The sequence below is a fragment of the Aspergillus eucalypticola genome (genome assembly GCF_003184535.1).
Source record: "Aspergillus eucalypticola CBS 122712 chromosome Unknown BO83scaffold_27, whole genome shotgun sequence".
NCBI classification, from domain to species: domain Eukaryota; kingdom Fungi; phylum Ascomycota; class Eurotiomycetes; order Eurotiales; family Aspergillaceae; genus Aspergillus; species Aspergillus eucalypticola.
Window position 1 is genome coordinate 405,668 of NW_020290301.1, and position 21,600 is coordinate 427,267.

The following is a 21,600-nucleotide window of genomic DNA, read 5'->3' on the forward strand; positions in this document are numbered from 1 at the left end:
ATCTGTTCGTTTCAAGGCTTGGATTTGATAGCGCGTTGGAGCAGCTGGCGTGGCCCTATGCAGATCCCATGGGCTGCGTAAGCTGATTGGCCACCTGCCTGCACGGCCCATTTATCCGATCGGGATGTTTCACTTTATCTTCGCAACCCTCGCAGTCGCCTCCTCACTGGCGGTCCACCTACTCCTACGTCGCTACCGGTTTGCGCGCGATCGGCAGGCTTGACGAAATCAGATAACTGACTCTTGACTCTCAATATTGGGCCTTACCAGTATGGCTCCCACTGTTGCAGTGGACTGCTGCTCATTTGACCTCCGGGGCAAAGGATTGGGAGCGAGTCGGCGTCCCGCAGCGGCCTCGTGGACTTCCCATGATTGCGAGTCAAAGGGGCCAAAATGAGAAGGATGCGATACGATCGCAAAGGGTATAACCCAGGAATTCATATTATATTCATTAGGTTTAGAAACCAATCAACGCCCATAGTGTCTCTATTTCTGTCACCCTCGAGACCCTAGGTGCGGGCCCTTTTCCACCCTTCAACTGTTTGGTATCGGTTCCGACTTCTCCGGGCTTCTCCTTTTCCTGTCAATTGGTCCGTGCATCTGTCAATAGGAAGCGCCATCATCACCAAAAGGCTGGGGAATGGTGTCCCTTAGCAGCAACAATCAATCATACCAGACTCTATTACGGCTTGGTCTGCCAGATGACGCGGCCACCATAGTGCCCGCCCCTGGGGCTAAATCCCGTATGCAGCCCAACTTGACCATGACACACACCGACGGATATTTTTATTACCCATCAAAAACATCTAGGAGTCGCTCTGTATAGGCTCAGCGTGCGTATGTCACTGACATAATATACAAGAGGGTACGTTTCTCCTGTTTCGCCAAGCAGGCAAAGGAGAACAGAGGACTGGAACAATTCATGTATGTGATAAGCCCTGCATATGTATCGCAACATGCAGGTGTGCCGGGATTCGGTCCTCATAGGCCACTTCTACCGCTACGGGAATTTCATCATCAGGGCCGGGAATTGCTTTCCGTCGTCCATTCTACGAGGGTCGCTTGGCAAGAGGGTCCAGATTGTGCGCCAACCGAAAGCAATATGTCCCTGGAAGGAGCCAGGTCCATTGCAGACGCGTAAGTCTAATTGCTTGTAGTTTTGCAATTTTTGCCCTTCCGTTCCTGCATTCTGTGTGTTCGTACCTGAAAGCGTACCAAACAGCACGAAGTCGTCTATCTCCTGGTCCTTTCGACTCGCGTTACTGCATGGGCAATTGCTAGGGTGATATTCAATTGTGATGAAGTCAAGAGAATTTGTCTCTTCCTTCTCTTTCTTCGCCTTGCCTTGGAGCCGCATCATTTTCTCTAGGACTACTTCGTACTTGACACAGCTCCCATTTCCTCTACAGAGTCAGATTGTAGCACCATACAGATCCGTTGCATGAGCTTGAGGCATGCTATCTTCCTGGGAGCCCGACACTGGACTGCAACGAGGATTAATCTTTGATCATGGCTTATGCTGGAGAGCACAGACTATAGGGGAGGCATTCGATGGTAAGTGAGCAACCAACTGGCTCCAACCCACCATCACAACGACTGGCATGAAATTATCTATTTCCTGCAGCAGGCTGATCTGATATGTTGTAATCTCCAGATAAGTTCTGATGTCCCATATGCGTACCCTTGAAAATCGAATTAGATCTGCTCTGAGGTCCATAATAGCATGCCACACATGAGTGAGATTGCAAGAGACCACGGAGATATTTTGCGCTCCCACTTCCAGTTACAATACCGACTGGCAGTTATGTTGAACACGAAAATTGAACTGCCGACAACGGAAACTTTCTGTGTGTTTGGTAAACACATCAGCGGCTCGGAAAGGCTACCTGAATCATGGGTCTTACTGTGACGGTAGACCCAAGCCCCAGCTTGTCGACCGGTATCAATCTCGACTCCACCACTCTCAGGGTCAACACGTACGTTTCTATCGGGGAGATCCAGATGTGGTATTTGATTGATGGAAAACGATTCCTTTGAAATGAGGGAGGACCCCGATGCGAAGAATAGAGTCTAGACGTGGAACAACAGACCAACACCCAGGTCTAGATTGCGGAGAAGGCCATTCTTCCTTGTTATTAGCAGCATCCATTCCTCGAACCAGCAATAACCAGGATATAAGATGGCAGTGGTGAGTGTAGGGATGACATCAGAGATGGTGTGGCTGTTGAAGCGGGAAGTCACTATGGCAGGCAGTCACACCATTGGCGGGCTCAGTTTCCCACCACTCTCTTTCTAAGTCGGGTTGCTTTTCGCTGCCAGGTCTTCAAAAGTCTCACACTGATAGCCGAGAGCTTCAAGGGAAGTTTATTAATTTCTTTTCACCATCCCCTAGCCACTCACTCGGTGTGAGTCTGGATACATGGGGTTCACGGTATCAGTGCATCATCAGTGTGAAAACGTGATGTTACCCTCTAAGCAGTCTAGATTACCCCAGAAAGGGTTCCGGGAAATCCCACCAGCCCCTGAAGAGCTTATCGGAAGCACTCGTGCTGTAGTCTGCTGCTTAATATAGACAACGGGCAATTATCACAGGCAATATTTCACGGTGTCATTTTGAGGTATTGGACTCACAAGGCAACAAGAGCAGACAGAGAAAAAGTGTGAACATGAAAACGGAAAGATGCCACTAACGCAGACTAAGAGGTTACTCTGGCCATCGTCAGACATCAGAGCCACAAACACCAGTGGTTCACACTGGGCCATGATACTGTATTGCCAGAGCGCGTGTAGAGAACGCGTAGGGGAGCGCGCATTCACTATATCAACCCCCATGTATCTCGCTTAGCATGTCCACTGGCTCGCTAAGTATTCGAACCAACTCGCGTCTGTTGCCATCATCTCCTTTCCATCACCATCATCAACACTTCTTCTACAAGCTTCTCTCTCAGAGTATTTCATTTACAAGGATACGCTGAGTTCGACCATCTGTTCATCGAATTGCGCTTCCGTATCAACAGTGCTAGTAACAACGCTTCAGGTGCTACAAGAGACTCATCTAGTCAAGATGGCAGACACTCCAACGAACCTATCACCTGACAACAGCAGTCTCATAGCCCATGCTGAGGACATGCTGTCCGCACTGCTGAAGGTCGAGCAAGCAGTCGATGAAGCTGGCGCAGGTAAAAATAAACATCAAGATTTCACGAGATATGTATTGGGTGCAACCTCAAAGCTGGGATACATTATCATGGCCGACAAGATCGTCAGTGTCAACGGTCACCGGCTGGATATGGCCGAAGTGGTGGCCGTTGCTAAGTACGTTGTTAGCTTTGATGGAATTCCCGGGATGCACTCAGCTAACTTGTTATCGTACCTCAGACATGGGGTGACGCCTGTCGTTTGCGATAATGGCACCGTTCGCCCCAAGATGCAGTCCAGTGTGGAATTCCTCCAGAAGCATCTCAAGGAGGGTAATACCGTCTATGGCGTCAACACTGGCTTCGGAGGAAGTGCCGATACGCGTTCCGACAACTATCGTGCTCTGCAAAAGGCACTGGTTCAGCACCACAATGCCGGTGTGCTTCTCCCTGCTGAGCAGGGGCTCGAAAGCACCCCCATCCAAGATTGCATGAAGAAACACTCGATGCCCGCTCCATATGTCAAGGCAGCCATGCTGGTCCGATGCAACAGTCTAATCAATGGGCATTCGGCAGTTCGACCAGTGGCCGTTCGTCACATTCTCAAGTTGGTCGCTGCTGACTTCACGCCTGTTGTTCCGTTGCGCGGTTCCATTTCAGCTTCCGGTGACCTAACCCCTCTCGCGTACATCGCTGGGGCAATTGAAGGAAATCCCGACATCTTTGTGGACCTTGGACCGAAGCACAAAAATGTGATCCTCCCTTCAGACGAAGCCCTCGCAAAGCTTAGCCTGAAGCCGATTTCTTTCTTTCCTAAAGAAGGTCTCGGACTGCTCAATGGAACTGCTTTCAGCGCTGGAGCTGCTAGTCTTGTTCTCTCCGAAGCCAACCAACTGGCCTTATTCGCTCAAGTCGCAACCGCCATGTGCACAGAGGCGTTGATCGGGAGCCGTCGTAACTTCCATCCGTTCATCAGCAACACTCGCCCACACCCTGGACAGAAAGAAGTGGCACGCAATCTGTACGGCCTCCTCAAGGACTCCAAACTAGCCACTGATTCGAACCCCGAAGAAGTTGGTCTTGCCCAGGATCGCTACGCAATCCGCACCATTCCGCAATGGATAGGTCCACAGATCGAATCCTTGATCCTCGCAGCACGCCAAGTGGAATGCGAATTGAACTCGACCACAGACAATCCTTTGATAGATACTGCTAATGGCGAGGTGCATCACGGAGGCAACTATCAGGCAGTTTCAATCACGTCTGCAATGGAGAAAGTCATGACCTGTATGCAAATGCTCGGGAAGATGATCTTCGCTCAATGCTCCGAAGTGCTTAACCCAATGTTCAGCAAGGGCCTGCCTCCCAACCTCTGTTCCGACGATCCCAACTTGTCTTTTGCGTTCAAGGGTATCGATATCAACATGGCATCGTACATGAGCGAACTGGGATACCTGGCTCACCCCGTCAGCAACTTCGTCCAATCCGCAGAAATGCACAACCAATCTCTCAACTCACTGGCTCTCCTCACGGCCCGCTACGCAGGTGACACCGTCGAGATTCTCTCGCTCATGATGGCAACACACATCTATGTGCTGTGCCAGGCTCTCGACCTACGCACACTCCAGCTCGAGTTTGAAAAATCCGCAAAGCCTTCCGTGGACGAAACAACAACAGCCATGTGCAAAGACATGGTCCCTGAAGAGCGCATCCCGCACATCAGAGACGAGATCTGGAAGGTCCTAATGCAACACTGGGGAAAGAATTCCAATCTCGGACTCGCCAGTCGCGCAGCAACCTCGACAACCCTGACACTCGGCACCGTCCTGGATCTGATCACGGTTGAGTGTGACGAAAGCAAGACTGCAGATATTCCAGGCAAGATGCTGCTTTGGCAGGAAGATGTCAAGTCTAAGCTGTGCGAAAAATATGAGATGACGCGTGAAAAATACTTCCTCGACCCATCGACGGCCGACTATCTCTGCACCTCGTCCATCAAACTGTACAATTATGTACGCAAGACTCTCGAGGTCCCAATGCACAAGGGAGTCGTCGATCATCCAACTTTCTCACCTCCTCATGCTATTCCTAGCGAGAAACAGACGATTGGTACGCTCATCAGCACGATCTATGTTGATCTTCGCGAAGGGGACCTCATGCACACCCTAAAGGGCTGCTTTGAGGTCCCCGGGAATGACTTTCTGGGAAAGAACGATGAAGAGTGAGGATGATAAGCAAGGTTGTGATATGATGGGTAAGTTGAAGGGGAATATGAATCATTGAAAGATCAGTGTGTTTTTCCCCTCGCTAAAATAAAAACACAGAGTGCAGAAAATTCTCCATTCACTTATTTACTGTGTCGCATTTTTTGCCGAGTGCATAGGTGGCATCGGGTAGCGGATATCCGGCCGGCGTTGTCATTCCCAGTTTATGTTTCTTCCATTGCATCTTCCTGGAGTGAAGCGGGCAGGTGATTATCTGGATTCAGTGCTGGGATTCCTAGTTCCCAGCCACAGGCGTTGATTTTGATGTCTTGCAATTTTCAATGCTGGTATACCTGGATCCCAGCTACGGGCGCGGCGCTTCAACATGTTGAATTCTTGCGATTTTTGACGCTGGTATTTCCCTGGATCATAGGCACAGGCGTTTCATCTCGATGTCTTGCAAGCGTTTTATGCTGGATCTCTCATTGCTGAATCTTTTGTATATTTTAGACAACTTCCTCAAATGGAAGCAAAATAACTCTACTAGATAGCAATGTACTTGAAATAAGAAACTGATGGCAAGAATAGAGGATAGTGGCAGCACCAGGCTACTAGACTTTCCCACTCTGTTCTTCAATAAGCATCCTTGACCCACTCAAACTACTAGACCACTTACTTCCCGATTCTCACAAGCGATAGTACCCACCGAATAATCATTATCGTATCGGTTAATCGTCATTTCCATCCCCCTTACTTTTATACTTATCCGCGCAAATATGAATTATCTGAAGGGGTGAATTTAGAAACAGTCAAAGACCCGCACAGCCCAGGTCTCAATTACCCGTGATTTAGCATAGCCTCAGAGGCTAACCAGTTAACTAATAAAATAAGTACTAACTAGTACGTGGGTGTTGTTATTCATCAATACCCACCATCACGTAGAAAAATAAGCCTCGAGGTTAGGCGAGCGGGCGAATGAAAGCGGCCATCTGTCGCTATGAGCTCCACTTCCTGTGTGGGTACAATACTGGAATTAGTGGGGAGGATCATCGGTGAAGGCGGATTTGGAATTATCAGCAGGTGGCTATGTTCCGCTACTTAGATCGGTGTGATGGGAAGTGGTACTAGAAAATTCTTACATTGATTTCTATGGTGATTTGTTTTTACCTTTTCTTTTCTTAGGGCTTTAGTTGAACCGTCTTTAGAGAAGAAAAAGGAAAGTAGAATGTGGAGGGGAAAATCATAGAAAAATCAAAAATCAAAAACCAGAAGGAAAAAGAAAACGGAATAAAAGACAAAATAAAGAAGAAAAGAAGAAGTAAAGAGAGAGAAATAGAAGTTTAAAGGAAGAAAAGCTTGAGAGAGGAATTGATTGCCTGCTAACAACTAGACCACATCATCTCAATCTATCACCAGATCTACTTGGCTGTACACCCTGTAAGAACAGCCCTCCATTCCTGAGTAACACGCCGCTTCCATAGGAATTGTTCTCTTTCACATTTACTGGTTTCAGTGGAAAAAAAAGCTGAATCTGAAAGGTCTATCGGTGTTGTGTGATATACGAAGCGAATTAGGATCGAGATTCGGCATAATTCCTCATGTTGTATAAGGTGACATGAGTGAAACCAGCCTTTTCTATGGCAGGATGATTCCAAATCTATATAGTCAGGTGGTAGATGCGGTATGCTTGAAGGCATCAGCCAAGCTTATCTCCAGTGATGGCAGCATGATATTCCCGTAGGTATGGAAATTCTCTGTCTCCTACGGTATTAAGAAACGGTGATCATATTGTACCATCAACATAGAGAGAAACCAGATATTTTATACCCTCATAAAACGCTAAGTTCTATTGGTCTTTTTCTGTTATCAGAGCTAGCGAAAGCTTGGCTACATGGAAATAAGGTCTATAAACGTCACATGAAGCACATGCAGAATCCACGCTAACAGCCAATGCCACACTGGGCATAGCGCATGAGACTTCGTTCCGGATGAAGCAAGGGGAGGGAACACAAGTGCCTACTAGCCATGTATGGCAGGGATGCAGGGCCCATCTTATGACAAGGCTGCATCATGCCAAATCTACTGAGCTCCACCAGGAGATCAAGTGTCAAGTCTTCCATGACTTCCCCGATGTGGTGTGGCAGACCGTTTAATGCATTACTCACAAAATCATTGATTATGGGGTGGAAGTCGGTGCACTTGGATATAGAGGCTGGGTATAGTGACTACATCATTTCTAGAGGTTGTGTATGGGGTTCGTTGACCGGTGCCATTACATAATGGCAAAGGTCGTGTAGATGTTAGCCGATTAGGAAGGTATAAAAAGTCGGCTTGAGTTGTACAAGGCCAGAGACGTTATATGACAATATCCCTACTGCCCCTTCTTAGCAACACATAATAGGGTGGAAATTTGAGTTCCGAATACTCTACCAAGGAAGATCTACAATGCTCTTCAACACAGCATGGCTCAATTTCCATCTGTGGCTTAGCAAGCTAAGCAATTAGACAATCCTGTTTCGTCACCTTGAATATCTTGTGCATCGGATGAAAGAACCTTGGTCACAACATTCCCTAATCTACAAAATATGCGATGTCCGAAATGCTTACCTAGAGGCTCGAACTGAAAGAGTTGAATCTCCTTTATGAGTATGTCACTCAAATTTCTTCCGTTGGAGTCTACCTTTTTTTTCAACAATTCCCACTCACTCCGGTCAACTCCAAAACCAATTTAAATTGCTAATATAAAGGGGAGAAGGAGTGAAAAGGTAATTCTGACAAGACTGGAAACACGTGTATAGGTCTCATCTGAATTGCCATATTGATTAGGCTGTGTTCTTCGACTCTTCGCGATAGACTAAACCCGAACAGGCAATTGAGATGTTCGGGAACAGAAAATGCGGGGAGGCTATCCCTGTTGCAGGGATGATCATCTCAGCACTAAGCCGTTAGAGGTTCAGTCGCCTAAGGTGGATGCCTCAGCCCCAGTCTCTGTGGAACGCGTCGAGATTCATGACAACACCTCAAGCCTGAACGGGAAATAAATTTGCGACTGCGGGAACTTCAACAAGGCTGACTATTTGGGGGCCGAACTCAGCCTCAACATGAAAAATCAACTCCGATTGTTTTAATTTGGCATTGGGAGATTGCGGTCTGCGTGAGATGGACTTATAAAGAACTTTGGGGTACCTGCTCTCAACAAGTCCTGGACCTGCAAGCTTCTCTCAATCATCTTCTTTATTCCTTGAAATCCTCTCATCAGACATCATGACGAGGCAGTCTTCTCTCGTTCCCACGCTACTTTCGCTAGCCTCGCTAGCAGCTCTCTCACAAGCAGAGTTGGGCAAGATCCATTGGAGAGGATCTTGCAACTTAACCAGTTATCCGACATTGGTCTGCGGAACACTAGACGTCCCATTGGACTACACCGAATCGAATTCCAGCAAGACTCTGACTCTCGACATTGCCAAGTGGCCAGCAACCAAGAAACCCGTTTCGGAGCCTATCATTTTCAACTTTGGAGGACCTGGTGTGAATTCGTTTGAGGGCCTCGGACTTTATGGAGAGGAATTTCAGGCGTAAGTTGCTGTCTAGCCTCATCGCATCTTATGCTGACTGACATCCGTCCTCTAGTATCCTCGGCGGCCACAACGATTTGATCGCGTTTAACAATCGGTTTGTGACAGTCATTTTTCAATTCGCGAACAAAGAATAACTTATTACCTTATCTAGTGGCGTTGGAGACACCATCCCATTTTCGTGCTATAGCGATGACGCCACCCGTGAACTCATCGCCCTCCAAGCCCCTAACGACGGCAGAGCATCCAGTACAGCTTTGGGAGAAATCTGGGCGCAGAACGCAAACATCGCACAGGCATGCTATGCTACGAACAATCAGACCGGTAGCCTTATCGGAACTAGCTTTGCTGCCAGGGACATCGTGCAGGTCGCTGATGCCCTCAGTGGAAAAGATAGTTTGGTGAATTTCTGGGGTGAGTATCACGGCTGGGCTGAGACTACGCTTTTGCTGACACTATAGTCAGGATTCTCATACGGCACTACAATCGGCTCTGTTCTGGCAGCTATGTTCCCGGAACGAATGGGTTATGTCGCGCTTGATGGAGTGGATAACCCCAGAGAGGCTCTCTATGGATAGTGAGTGGTCCTTTCAACTTTCCTAATCTGGTATTTCTCCAGACAGCTAACTCCTTCCGAATAGCAACGCACAAGCTGTTGTGGACGTCGACAAAGTTTTCGAAGGCTTCTGTGCGGGCTGCATGGCCGCACCGGACCTGTGCCCGATCGCCAAGGAGTACACCAGCGCCGCGAACTTGGAAGCTGCCATCTACCTGATGCTCGAAAACCTCAAGTACAACCCGATTGCCATTCCCGAAATTGGTGGCATTGTGACTTGGAGCGACGTCAAATCTACCATCTTTGAAGCCATGTACCTCCCCAGCTCCTGGCCCTTGACCTCTGAGCTTCTTTACTACGTGCAAACCCGGAACACAACAATCCTTGGAAACTCTGAGGTATACGAGACCATCAAATCTTACGGCCAATCGGCTTCCTTGACTTCGGCTTCCGATGAGGTCGGCACGGCCATTACATGCTCCGACAAGCATCGATCAGCCACCATGAAAGAGGTCCTCCCGTACATTAAGGCCAGACAGGCCCTGAGCAAGATCGCGAGTGACGGCTCGGACGGCGACATGAGATGCGCGCAGTGGAACCCGAAGATGTTCGCCAAGGAACGCTACTCCGGTGACTTTGAAGTCAAGACAGCTAACCCGGTGTTGATTCTGAGCAACACCTATGATCCCGCAACTCCTCTTCCCGCAGCGAAGAACTTGACAGAAACTTTCCAGGGAAGTGTTTTGCTCGAGCAGAATGGATACGGTGTATGTTCTTACTTTCCCATTTCATACCGTCTAATGTGAGCAAGAGCTAACCTACTGATGACAGCATACTACCCTGTCCATGCCATCTCTTTGCACTGCCAAGGCCGTCCGGGCTTACTTCACCAATGGCACGTTGCCCGCTGATGGAACCATCTGCCAGGTGGACGTGCCTCTCTTCACGAACTTGACCTACCAGGACGTGTGGCCGAAGAGCTTCCAGCGGAGTGTTGAGTCGAGGGATGATGCGAGTGTCCTCAAGGCTTTGATGTCGATTCGTGATAAGATGTCACGCCGCAGGATCTGGTAAAAGCATGCTATAGATGGGAAGCCCAAAGCGATGACTGTGGATAATATTCTTCATATATTATATTTTCCGACATACGCACGTCATGTAATAGAGTCTATTGTATTTTTGCAAGGAATTGTATAGTAATTGAACTTGTACCAAAACAGCGCTTCATAAAGACCGGAACGTTCCAAAACAGGTTTCTAGCTATTATTGACAATTACTCAGTAGCCTGATGGTGACAATAGTATAGAGTAGAGGCAAGTACCGTTTATTGTTTTGGTAGTGGAGTAAATCAACAATGCCCCACAATGATCCGCTGGTTTGATTGGATAAATTGTCCACTGTTGTCATGATCTGAGCCGCGGGCCTCAAAACATCGCCAGTTTCCTTGCTTCCTGTCCCGGGGCACTAGCCTAGGAGGCATGGTATTTAGCTACAGGGCAGTCAGTCCTATTGATCTGTCGAAGCCAACCTACCGCTTCTAATGGATTGAAGTGGATATATTAAAGGGAAAGTCCCTGAACCAAGAATGTCTGCATGAGTCTCGGCCAACAGAGTTTTCAATCAACGACTACTACCGCGCTTCACGTTACTAAATACCCTCAATTAATCAATGCGCACTACTCTGGACGATCTACCTTGAGATTATCTTTAAACTTACACCTTACCCTCCCAATCTTTCTCCCGTTCTTTTACCCATTTGTTTTACCGAGTGATTCCTGGCTCCTTCAGCACCCGGCACACAACATGGATCAACCAACTCATACCATCGACCCCGAAGGAGATGTCATCATAGTCCTAAGCAATGCCAACTCTCCCTTCGCACCAGATGATTATGAAGACCCAACTGCAAAAAAGAACTCTGACAGCGACTCAAAACCCTCTGATGAGGAGGAGGACCAACACCGCGAAAAGCGACCCCGACTTGTCGAAGAACAGCCCTCCGAGACGCCAACCGAAGATGGACACCTCAGCGAGACACCAAATGAGGAATGTTTCCGCATTCAAGTCTCCGCGAAGCACTTGATACTTGCGTCCCCAGTTTTCAGAAACATACTCACTGGTAATTGGAAGGAAAGTGTCAGTTATCTTCAAAAAGGCTCCGTTGAGATTACTGCCGAGAGCTGGGATGTTGAAGCCTTCTTGATATTTCTTCGCGCGATTCACAGCCAACAGAGCCAAATACCTCGAAAACTCTCTCTGGAGATGCTTGCCAAAATTGCGGTTCTGATCAACTACTATGACTGCAAGGATGCCGTGTCTATTTTGACGGAACTGTGGATCAATGGTCTGGAAGACAAGATTCCCGCAACATATTCCCGGGATCTAATGCTGTGGCTGTGGATCTCTGCGTTCTTCAAGCTTTCTTCACAATTTCAAACATCGACATCGAACGTTATGACACACTGTGATCATTTAATTACTAACCGTGGGCTTCCAATCTCTGAGAACATCATCAGTAAGGATACACAAACGCTAAATGGCTTTTATTTCTAATATTATTACAGACGTAATGAATGAACATAGGAGTGGAGCCATTAATCAGATCTTACTCCGTCTGCATAAGATGCGTGAAGATCTTCTCGACGGCAGTCGAGGTTGCGACTTTGAGTGCAGATCGATGACGCTCGGGGCTCTAACGAAGCATATGCATTCTAATGCTTTACTTCCACTAGAATCCGAGGCTCCTTTCTCAGGACTAAGTTACGCTGGGATTTTTTGGAAGATACAGACTTTTAAATCACCAGAATGGTACTCTGCCACCCGTGATTCTTATTACAGACTTAAAGCCGACTCCTCCCCTCATGGTTGTCAGTCTTCTTCCCTCCATACTGTTATCCAAGGAATGACAAAGTCTATCAATGGCCTTAGTTCATCGATTATGGACCTATGATTGACCCAGAGAATAAAGCTGAACATTGCGTCCCTAGAAGCCATGTTCAGCTTTTATCGACGGTCGACAAGAACAGCAATAAATTTCTGTATTTGAGGAATCTGCCTCAAACATGCAGCCATCTCACTATTCAATGCGCCAACAAGCAGCCCCTGGATTGACCTACATATTTAGATATGCTTACTGTGTATGATATGCTAATACCAAGAGCGAGAAAGAAAAAAGAAGAAAAAGAAAGAAAGAAAGAAAGAAAATGCCAGCTCCTGCTAGTTACAATGAAGAGCGGAGGAGTAGAGCAACAGTATGTTTTAGGCTTCCACCTACCTATCTAGAACTGAATGGGATAAGAATGGCTTAGGTTAAATTTCTCCGTGAACGCAACTAAAAGAGTTGGCTGGAAGGCTAACTGATTTGACCAATATATATTTTAGTAACAGCTCAGTGTAGAAAACGCTAGAGCTCAGGCATCATATCCCAAGGTTCTTGCGCTCTTTTAGTCCAAGAGGTACAGGTAGTTTGTATTAAGATAAGCCAATCTACTCAGATATATTACTTATAGTTCAATCAATTATTTTATAAACAGATTTTCAATGCCAGGCGCAGGTCTGGGATCTCCCGATAAAGCCGAATATGCGAGACCTCGGACGGCACTATAGCCACCCGATCTTCTCCGCACGGACCGTGGCTACGCGTGTCTCTAGCCACTAACACCATAGTCGAGACGATTACGAAACCATCATTCATGGCCAGGATTGCGCAAGACATTTGACAGATGCGGGGTTCCCATCTCGCCATCGATGCTGATACGAGAGTGGTTGCTGTTGGAGAATTGTTGCATAAGTCGGGACGGCAATTGCGTGATGGCCGGGAGTTATGCTTATCAGCCCCATCCCGGTTTCCATATATCTCAGCCAATGTCCCCAGTTGCAAACTAGATTAGAATCACAAAGCATTCATTCCCATTCAACTGGTATCGGGCTTATTACACTGTAAATATCATGGCTCCTGGACTATCTGCAGATCTCCCCATTCACTCGCACCCCGCATCCAGTGGGGATGGCCCGACTGACCAACCACGGTATCCCGCTCCACTGAAGCCCAGTGGTGCTTTGGATGAGTTCGCATTCGAAGAGACAACCCCAGTCATTGGCCGTGAATACCCCACCGTCAACATCGTCGATGATCTCCTGAACGCTCCCAACTCCGATGAGCTGGTGCGCGACCTTGCCATCACGAGTACCTCTCCCAATCTACCCCAACTGTATCTCCCCCCCATCACTAACCATGACCGACAGTCTCCCAACGCGGCGTCGTCTTCTTCCGCGCCCAAACCAACCTCACCGACGACCTCCAGAAAGTCCTCATCCACCGACTCGGCCAACTAACCGGCAAACCCTCCACCTCCACCCTGCACATCCACCCTTTGCTGAACAACACCAACGAGTTCGGCACCGCAGACGCCGAAATCAGCACAATCAGCTCTCTCGCCCGCAAGAAGATGTTCGTCCACGATCGCCAACCCGACCGTCGTCGCTATGATTCGGCCCAATGGCACTCCGATATTCAATTCGAGCCCGCACCAGCTGATTACACCTCTCTCCGACTAACCCAGCTTCCCAAAACCGGTGGGGACACGCTCTGGGCATCTGGGTACGAGCTCTACGACCGGTTTTCGAAAACATACCAAAAGTTCTTCGAAGGCTTGACAGCGACGTTCGTGGGCGACGGCTTCCTCAAGGCAGCAGAGAGAAATCCCAAGGAGTACAAGGTCTACACTCAGCCTCGGGGAAGTCCGCTCAATGTTGGTGAGGAGCTGGTGGCTGTCCATCCGGTCGTGCGGACGAATCCGGTGACGGGGTGGAAGAGTATCTTTGCGTTGGGACCGTTCCCGAAGTATATCAATGAGCTGAACCAGAATGAGTCGGAAGAGTTGTTGAAGAAGTTCAAGTCGATTATTATTGAGAGTCACGATCTGCAGGTCAGGTTCAAGTGGAAGAATGAGCATGATATTGGTATGTTCTATGCACTTGCTGTGTTGTTTATTTTGTGTCTAACGCTCGATAGCTATCTGGGACAACCGGAGTGCTTTCCACACAGCTACTTTTGATTATGAAGGCCTTGGTGAGAGATTCGGGCACCGTGCGGTCGGTATTGGAGAGAGGCCTTACCTTGACCCGAACAGCAAGTCCAGGACCGAAGCGCTGGCAGCTGAGGGTCTTCTTTGAGGTTATTATCATGGTTATTTGTGTGCGTAAGTAATTGAAGACAGCTTGATGTCGACGGCGGCAGTGTCTCTATCTGGTTAGGATGATATGCTAGTATGATATATACACTACTGTTTGCTTAGATGCAGAAGACTACACCTTACGTCAATGATTTTGTCGGTAGATCCCCTTTTACCATAAGAGAAAAAAAAGTAAAAGAAGAGAAAAAAGAAAAATTCAACTTTTCTTGGTCACATCGATCTCAACAACGTACATAGTATTTTTCTGTGTCTTTAGAACTTGTACCCGTAACAACTACCCACCTCTGAATATATACATGAATGGAAGGTACATTCAAAGTTCAGAGTTTGTCCAACTTGATTTTCGATTTTCTCGTTCTTGTCTTTTCTGAGTCCTTCCTCTAATTCTACTATTTCCCTTTTAACTTTTATGAATATTATTCTCCCTTCCCTGTTTTGCATGATGTGCTTCGATAAAAACATGGTTTTCCTGAAGCTCATACAGCGGGACGAGAAAAAAAAAAACACGAGAAAAAAGATAATGAGCCCAGCCCGGCTCGATCGGACAACCTTACGGAGTCGTACGCGCTACCCATTTGTTGTGATGTTAGGTTATTAAAGTGCTTAATGTAAAGCAATTACACAGGGCAAAAAGGACTGATGCGAACGCGTGGGCGTTTCTCAACCATCAACGAGGAAGGAAATTGGGCAAAATCCGAACTTGGGCAAAAAAACAGATGAATATGAGTTTCTAACCACTGGATACTTTTCTTGGAAGAAATTTTGATCAGTTCTGTCCACCACTGCGTTCAACCTCCCTCAACCCAACCTGATACTCGACCTTCTGCTCCAATTCACTCTCCGTCGACGACTCATACTTTTTATTTATATCCTCCAACTCTAATTTCCTCGTTTCCGGAATGAAGAAGTACCCAAAGATGACAGAAACAGCAGACAGTGACCCATAAATGAATCCCAGCTTACCACCAATATCCACATGGCCGGGATCGTCTGCGGTTTCGAGATAGGGGTAAGAGAAAGTCACGGCGAACCTGACAATCACAGTCTGTCAGCTTTCATGATCTTGAACGAATATGTGCAATAGTATATTGAAAAAGGATGGGAACGTACTCAGTAACCAGCTTAACAGTATACGCGATCCGCAAAGTCATTTCTCTCAACCCAGCCGAAGGTAACTCCGCACCGAGTACATACACCAATGGCGCCCAGGCAAGAGACCAACCAAAGCTGTAAAGAAGCAGCATGGCGACGATGCCTTCTTTGGCAGCCTTGTTACTGGGGTCTGCGGTGCCGAGACCGCCCATCGTCATTAAGGAGGCGGTTTCAAGAAGGCCGCTTACGTGGAAGAGCATTCTGCGGTTGGAGTTTGGTGTTAGTGAATGCTATACCAAGAGAATGAAATATGCTCTCACCTTCGTCCAACCAGATCACTCAACGCCGTCGAGATGATCAACGCTCCAATATCAGTCGCGTTAGTACCAAGCGTGACACTAAACGCATTGACCGATTTCAACTGCTTCACGAAAAGCGTCCCATACTGACTCGCAAACGCCTGCCCCGAAGCCTGCTGAAAGAAGTTCGCAGCGGCGACAACGAACGTTCGTTCTCGATTTCCCTTAATGAAGAGATCCTTGAAGCTTTTCTTCTGCAGCTGGGCCGTGACTTTCTGCGCCATTTCGTCAAAGTCCTCTTGTATCTCATGCTCGGGGGTGTTTTTCGATCGGTATCGTTTCAACGCTTGAAGTGCCTCTTCCTGTCGGTCGCGGAGGAGCAGCCATCGTGGAGACTCTGGTATTATCCAGACGAGCCAGATACAAATGAATGGGATAACCAGAATCAAGCCGAAGGGGATTTGCCATGCGGCGTTTGTTGAAATGCCCGATGTGCCTCGTGCGATGCCGGTTACTACTAGGCCTCCGATTTTGATGCTGAGCCAGTATAGGACGCCCATGGCGCCGCGGACGTTTCGGGGAGCGAGTTCGGCGAGGGTGGTTGGGATTACGGCTAGTTGCATTCCTAGGTAGATGTCTGTAGAGGTTAGATGGTGGTTTGTATTCTGGGAGATGTAAGGAAATACTGACAGTGTAATGCGCGACCGGTTAATATTTGTACGTCTGTTTTGGAGCTTACCACGACTGCTGCACTGCCTAGTGCGTAGAGGTTCATGCTGAAGATGCACCATTTCCGACCATAGGTATTGCTAATATAGCCTCCTAGGAACACGCCTATCGCAAACAAATTAGCAAAACACTCCATAGCCCTGGAAAGTACGACTCTCACCGACAATCTGCGTCCCCGCCTTTAAACTATTATAAAGCGAAGTAAACAACGGCTTCACCTTATATTTCCCGGTACTGGGATGATAAACCCCAAACTGACGAGCAAACGAATCCATAGCCTGACACGAAGAGAACGCCTGATCGCTAAACCCATAATTAAACGCCGAAACTGCCAGCAGCACGGTCGTGAAAATGAGCATCCGGCTCCATTGTTTCTGAGATGCCATTTGGAGGCAATCTAACGTTGAAATGATTACCCTTCCAGAAACATCTATCAATCAATCAATCAGATAATCAAAGGCCGAGATAATCAGATATGGTGTAATCAGATCATCAGATAATGGTGGCGAACGGATGGCTTGGCTTTATATGTCGCAAGGTTTGCAACGTGGGCGGGATGGCGGAGGGCTTTTCTCCCCCGACCCTCCCCGACCGGTGAGATAATGAACGGGCTAGTCCAGTAAGACTTGCAGCCTGCATCGGCTATCATCGCTCGATTTAGTATCGGTGGCATGGTTCCGTGTTTGAGGGTTTATCCATCATCTCGGGCTTACGAGGCTGTGAGGGATCGGCCTTTTACAGATCCCACGCTGATCATGGTAGTGAGTGACCAATCATTATAACCATTATGTCTGATTGCTTCCAAGTGACACAGAAACATGGCGAACACTATGCATAGTACGCTTTGATCTTCTTAATGCCTTCCCCATGCTGCTTTCCCCCTTAACCGCGTTTTCCTACGGCGTACCCCGATTAATCTCTTATCTTTCTCCGGGTCTTCCGGTACTGGTACCGTACTGCGTCCTGCAGGCTTGCCTTCTCAGACAACATTGTCTCATCCCTCCACTGCACATATAATATCTATGCTTCGCCTGTATCAATTGAACGAGAGTTCCAGTCTATGAACAGCTCATATATTCAAAACAAAGACATCGAACCACTTTCTCCATACTGCCAAGCTTGCCAAGCTCTTGTATAGGGCTGTAGGGCTGTAGGGCTGGTGCCAAGTCTCAAGACCCTTTCTTTGTTCCCATCAGCGACGGGTGGTTATTAATACGGTTTCCCGAATTCAATCCCATCTGAATACCAGGAGTTGGTTCCATTCCTGCCCGGAGAGAGATTATCCGGAGTCAGCGCACTTTAATGAAAATTTGAAAAATGAGGGGTAACGCATAATCTCGGATTTACATGGTTCTTTTCTTAGCTGCGTCTTTTGTTGGTGGACAACACACACACACACACATTGTATCCCAATTGCTCCCGTGTGCTGGTAAACCATGTTTCACAAGTTTTACAACTTGGTAGTTGGAGTGATTTGGAGATCAAGTCGGAGATTTACGAGCAAATAACTTCACTGTAAAACCGAGGATATTCACACCCGGGTCCACTGCAGTGGCAAGGTATTCGCTCTCCCGGGCAGGTCACATTGGGGGCTCGCTTATACCTGCCACCATATAACACATGGCAGACGGCCCCCATTATGCGTGGGGTTTCTCCCCTGCACTTGCGAAGAAGGATCTGACGGACTCCACATCGCCGACCATCCTCCAAGTCAGCTTGGCACTGCTTATATGGAGTAGCCTGAGGCATCTTTAGGCGGCAGTCATGATTGATTGATCGTGGGGAGAAAGCTCTCATGAACCAATGCATTGCAGGTGAATAGTACCAAATCTCACACCGGACCAGGAAACAAGGGCCATACTTATGATTGACACGTCTTAGTGTTACCCATGTCCTGCACAAAAAGTCCGAACGGACCGTTGCGAAAGCCCGGGCGGTGGTGTGTTACTCAAAAAAGGGGATTCCTATCTATGTGCAGACTAGTCAGGATAAACGTGAGCCTAACCCTAGTAAATCCGGGGTAAATAGTACAGAGAAGTCTGCATGGTCCAGTAATTGGTGTTCAGGACCTGGGTTTGATTAGCAACATTGTAGTAGCACGTATGTCATTGTATACGCAGGACCTGCACCCAAGTTCCACTGCAGTATGGGGTATGTTGGTTTATGGTTACTTGTGTTGCACGAATTTCATATTCTGTGTTCCATTTCACTACCATCATGAACCACATCTCCGTGAAATCAACACAGGCATGACAGGTTATATAGTCCGTATGAGAGCCATATCATCACTGCAGTCTCCTATGTCCTTATGCCAATTGAGTTGAAACACTACATCCACAATGCGCTTCCCAATCCTCACTCTCGCACTCCTCTCTGCTTTCCTAACTCTCCCCTCCATAACTCTCGCCCACCCAGCTCTCAGCACAGAACATCTCCAGCCCCGCGGCCAAAGCACCCTCACATTCCTCAGCTCAATTTTCAACAACGGGATGAGAATCTTCAGGCTAGACAAAACCGTGCGCTACTTTACACCTGAACGTCTAGACGACGTCAAGACTCGTTCCTCAGAAGCACTCCAAAGCCTCGATGAAGCCATAGCGACTGGAAAATCTATCGGTCACTTCGATCCTGCAAGTAGTCATGCCATTGCTGCGCTGTGTATACCCCTGAAGGTGGTTTATGGAAACATGATTAAATCTATTCACGATAAGGTGTTACGGTTCTTTCCTTGACGCTCTTGTTGAGAAGATAGTATGAATTCCAGTGCTAATGATCATCATCAACAGCGCGAGGAGCTAACCGCGGCGAAATACAAAGACGAGATGATAAAGACGCTAGAAGCTCTTCGGGTGAAGAGTCGGGAGCTTGCCGAACTGGTGAAGAAGATACTCACTGAGCCTGATGGGTCATATTGTCTGTACCTAGAAGATTTTGTTGATAAGCGGTATGCGAAGACGATTGACGAATACAAAGGAATCATTAGCGGTGATTCGGATGATGTGGAGGGGGATATCTGGAATGTGGAAGACTGAAAGACCGAGAATGGTATGTGGGAATTGCCCATGGAGGGGTAGGTCATCTGGAGGGCTAATTAGCAGCTGAATACGACATGGGGATCCCACCAGCTTGATACATAAAAATTGTTAGCGAGAAGCAGGTACTTTTGGACTACATGAAGAAAAGATGCCACAGTTTCAAGCTACCTGACTCATGTATGCGTGCATAACTAACTGGTATAGCTTGGACTGTGCCGCCGATACCGGTCCTGGTCACCGGCCATTGAACTTGGCCCGAAAATCCTAACCCACTGTGTATGTTCATGATGCTTTTCACATGATTTCCAGAAACTCACTTCAAACTTTAACAACCCCCAAAAATAGTCCTATACAATTAACCATCTTGTTCTCGCCCAAACTATGATGCGCAGATCCCAGCCACAAAGTATGACGTAGCCACAGCAACACAGGCCAAACTCCGCTCACCGCCCAGTCACCGCCTTTTAATATACGGGAAAAATTGCTGCCTACGTAGCGAAAAGTCTCGGCCGGCGCATAGACCAACCTGGCAGCTAAGATTTCACACAAAAAGTCAAACAGTCATAATAATTGTTGCCATGGGATATCTACATATACACAAACAAAAAAAAAGAAAAAGTAAATATTAATCAATAGTCGCAATTCATGAATGGCCCCGTCGATACGCCGAGAGCGCCCGTAATGGAGATAGCCCGGGTTGCGAATTTTACCGAGCCGACCAACAACACATCAGGAGACAGATGTCGGTGTCAATTGAGGTGCTTATTTGTTGGCCAGGATGTAGCTATGACACACGTCAGCTTTTGTTGTTTTCGGTTGAATGTAAGGCGGGAGGAAAGGGCAGCAACACATACTAGGCGTGGATGACACCTGGTACCCAACCCAGGATACACAGACAGATGTTGATGAGGAGATCACAGCTGCATCCGGTGCGCATGAAGACACCCACGAAGGGGAGGAAGAAGGCGATGATGATTTCGCAGCAGCCGCTGTTGTGAGATTTGATTAGTATCATTCTCATAGACAGTGTGTAACAAGGGAGTGCATACACTTTTCCGGGCATGATGGCGGTTTGTGTAGTGTGTTGGTAGAGGTTTCTTGGGGAGATGGCAATTGAGCTTGTCTCGAGGATAGTAGAGTGACCAAAATTTCAGAATCTGGACGATGAAGAACAAACAAATGGTGGACGATCAGGGGATTTAAAAAGACCATAAGGAACGAGGAGTTGTGACGTCACCGCTTGATGCTGCGTAGGGCTGAAAGTGGAGCTGACTCGCACGCCGTAAGAATGAATGCCCATCAGGATATGTCGATGACCATGTTTTGATGTAGCCTGATAGTCTTGCGCAACCCTTGTCGATCCTGCGTCATGGTACCTTTATCTTTTCGTTGTCATTCTGTGTGGTTGTTTCATGGTATGTTGTGGCCTGACTGGAAATCAACGACGTGGCTACTGCGACGGGCGCGTACTTTGTCGCTTTGCTCTAGGGAGTTACTTCGGCTCATTAGAGTTAATCAAATACGAGTACGAGTGCAATAGTGCATGACTACATACTATATGATTGGTTCGCTTGATTGACCCGCAATAGCTTATGCTCTTGTATCGCTTATATAATTAAGCACATAAAGTGCATAGAATAATGCATAGCTTCTACGCTGTATCTTCAGGCCATACTACCTTCCTGGCTTCGAGAGATAATTCTAGAAATTCTTTATGATACCAGCATATATCTCATTTGACTTGGCTGCAAGACATCGTAAACACAGGGTGACAATCG

General features: G+C 47.6%; 8 protein-coding genes across 8 annotated transcripts; 5 read left to right on the plus strand and 3 right to left on the minus strand.

Moving 5' to 3' along the window:
• Positions 1 to 195: 195 nt before the first annotated feature.
• On the minus strand, positions 196 to 598 carry BO83DRAFT_381460 (uncharacterized protein). Its single transcript, XM_025531994.1, has one exon. The coding sequence runs from the start codon at positions 439 to 441 to the stop codon at positions 229 to 231; it is 213 nt and encodes a 70-aa protein (XP_025384585.1). The 5' UTR covers positions 442 to 598; the 3' UTR covers positions 196 to 228.
• A 2,388-nt stretch (positions 599 to 2,986) lies between these two features.
• Positions 2,987 to 5,774, plus strand: BO83DRAFT_440333 (aromatic amino acid ammonia-lyase). The gene is made up of 2 exons (XM_025536249.1): positions 2,987 to 3,315; positions 3,379 to 5,774. The coding sequence occupies exons 1-2, from the start codon at positions 3,065 to 3,067 to the stop codon at positions 5,360 to 5,362; spliced, it is 2,235 nt and encodes a 744-aa protein (XP_025384586.1). The 5' UTR covers positions 2,987 to 3,064; the 3' UTR covers positions 5,363 to 5,774.
• Positions 5,775 to 8,372: 2,598 nt separating this feature from the next.
• Positions 8,373 to 10,625, plus strand: BO83DRAFT_453298 (alpha/beta hydrolase). Its single transcript, XM_025536900.1, has 6 exons — positions 8,373 to 8,916; positions 8,972 to 9,013; positions 9,071 to 9,330; positions 9,382 to 9,493; positions 9,558 to 10,239; positions 10,304 to 10,625. Exons 1-6 carry the CDS (start codon positions 8,606 to 8,608, stop codon positions 10,544 to 10,546), a joined length of 1,650 nt encoding a protein of 549 aa, XP_025384587.1. The 5' UTR covers positions 8,373 to 8,605; the 3' UTR covers positions 10,547 to 10,625.
• A 650-nt stretch (positions 10,626 to 11,275) lies between these two features.
• On the plus strand, positions 11,276 to 12,490 carry BO83DRAFT_368092 (BTB/POZ domain-containing protein; the record flags this gene model as incomplete). The annotated part of the gene is made up of 2 exons (XM_025529803.1): positions 11,276 to 11,987; positions 12,037 to 12,490. The coding sequence occupies 2 exons, from the start codon at positions 11,276 to 11,278 to the stop codon at positions 12,420 to 12,422; spliced, it is 1,098 nt and encodes a 365-aa protein (XP_025384588.1). The 3' UTR covers positions 12,423 to 12,490.
• An 888-nt stretch (positions 12,491 to 13,378) lies between these two features.
• BO83DRAFT_368094 (TauD/TfdA dioxygenase family protein) lies at positions 13,379 to 14,751 on the plus strand. Its single transcript, XM_025529804.1, has 3 exons — positions 13,379 to 13,658; positions 13,718 to 14,434; positions 14,487 to 14,751. Exons 1-3 carry the CDS (start codon positions 13,421 to 13,423, stop codon positions 14,645 to 14,647), a joined length of 1,116 nt encoding a protein of 371 aa, XP_025384589.1. The 5' UTR covers positions 13,379 to 13,420; the 3' UTR covers positions 14,648 to 14,751.
• A 659-nt stretch (positions 14,752 to 15,410) lies between these two features.
• BO83DRAFT_345161 (sugar transport protein) lies at positions 15,411 to 17,257 on the minus strand. Its single transcript, XM_025528740.1, has 5 exons — positions 16,948 to 17,257; positions 16,749 to 16,892; positions 16,080 to 16,695; positions 15,778 to 16,020; positions 15,411 to 15,698 (listed from the first exon to the last, which is right to left on the minus strand). Exons 1-5 carry the CDS (start codon positions 17,171 to 17,173, stop codon positions 15,434 to 15,436), a joined length of 1,494 nt encoding a protein of 497 aa, XP_025384590.1. The 5' UTR covers positions 17,174 to 17,257; the 3' UTR covers positions 15,411 to 15,433.
• Positions 17,258 to 19,104: 1,847 nt separating this feature from the next.
• On the plus strand, positions 19,105 to 19,819 carry BO83DRAFT_420020 (cell wall mannoprotein 1 family protein; the record flags this gene model as incomplete). Its single annotated transcript, XM_025534907.1, has 2 exons — positions 19,105 to 19,498; positions 19,574 to 19,819. Exons 1-2 carry the CDS (start codon positions 19,127 to 19,129, stop codon positions 19,817 to 19,819), a joined length of 618 nt encoding a protein of 205 aa, XP_025384591.1. The 5' UTR covers positions 19,105 to 19,126.
• A 659-nt stretch (positions 19,820 to 20,478) lies between these two features.
• Positions 20,479 to 20,966, minus strand: BO83DRAFT_381467 (YqaE/Pmp3 family membrane protein). Its single transcript, XM_025531995.1, has one exon. The coding sequence runs from the start codon at positions 20,883 to 20,885 to the stop codon at positions 20,676 to 20,678; it is 210 nt and encodes a 69-aa protein (XP_025384592.1). The 5' UTR covers positions 20,886 to 20,966; the 3' UTR covers positions 20,479 to 20,675.
• Positions 20,967 to 21,600: the final 634 nt, after the last annotated feature.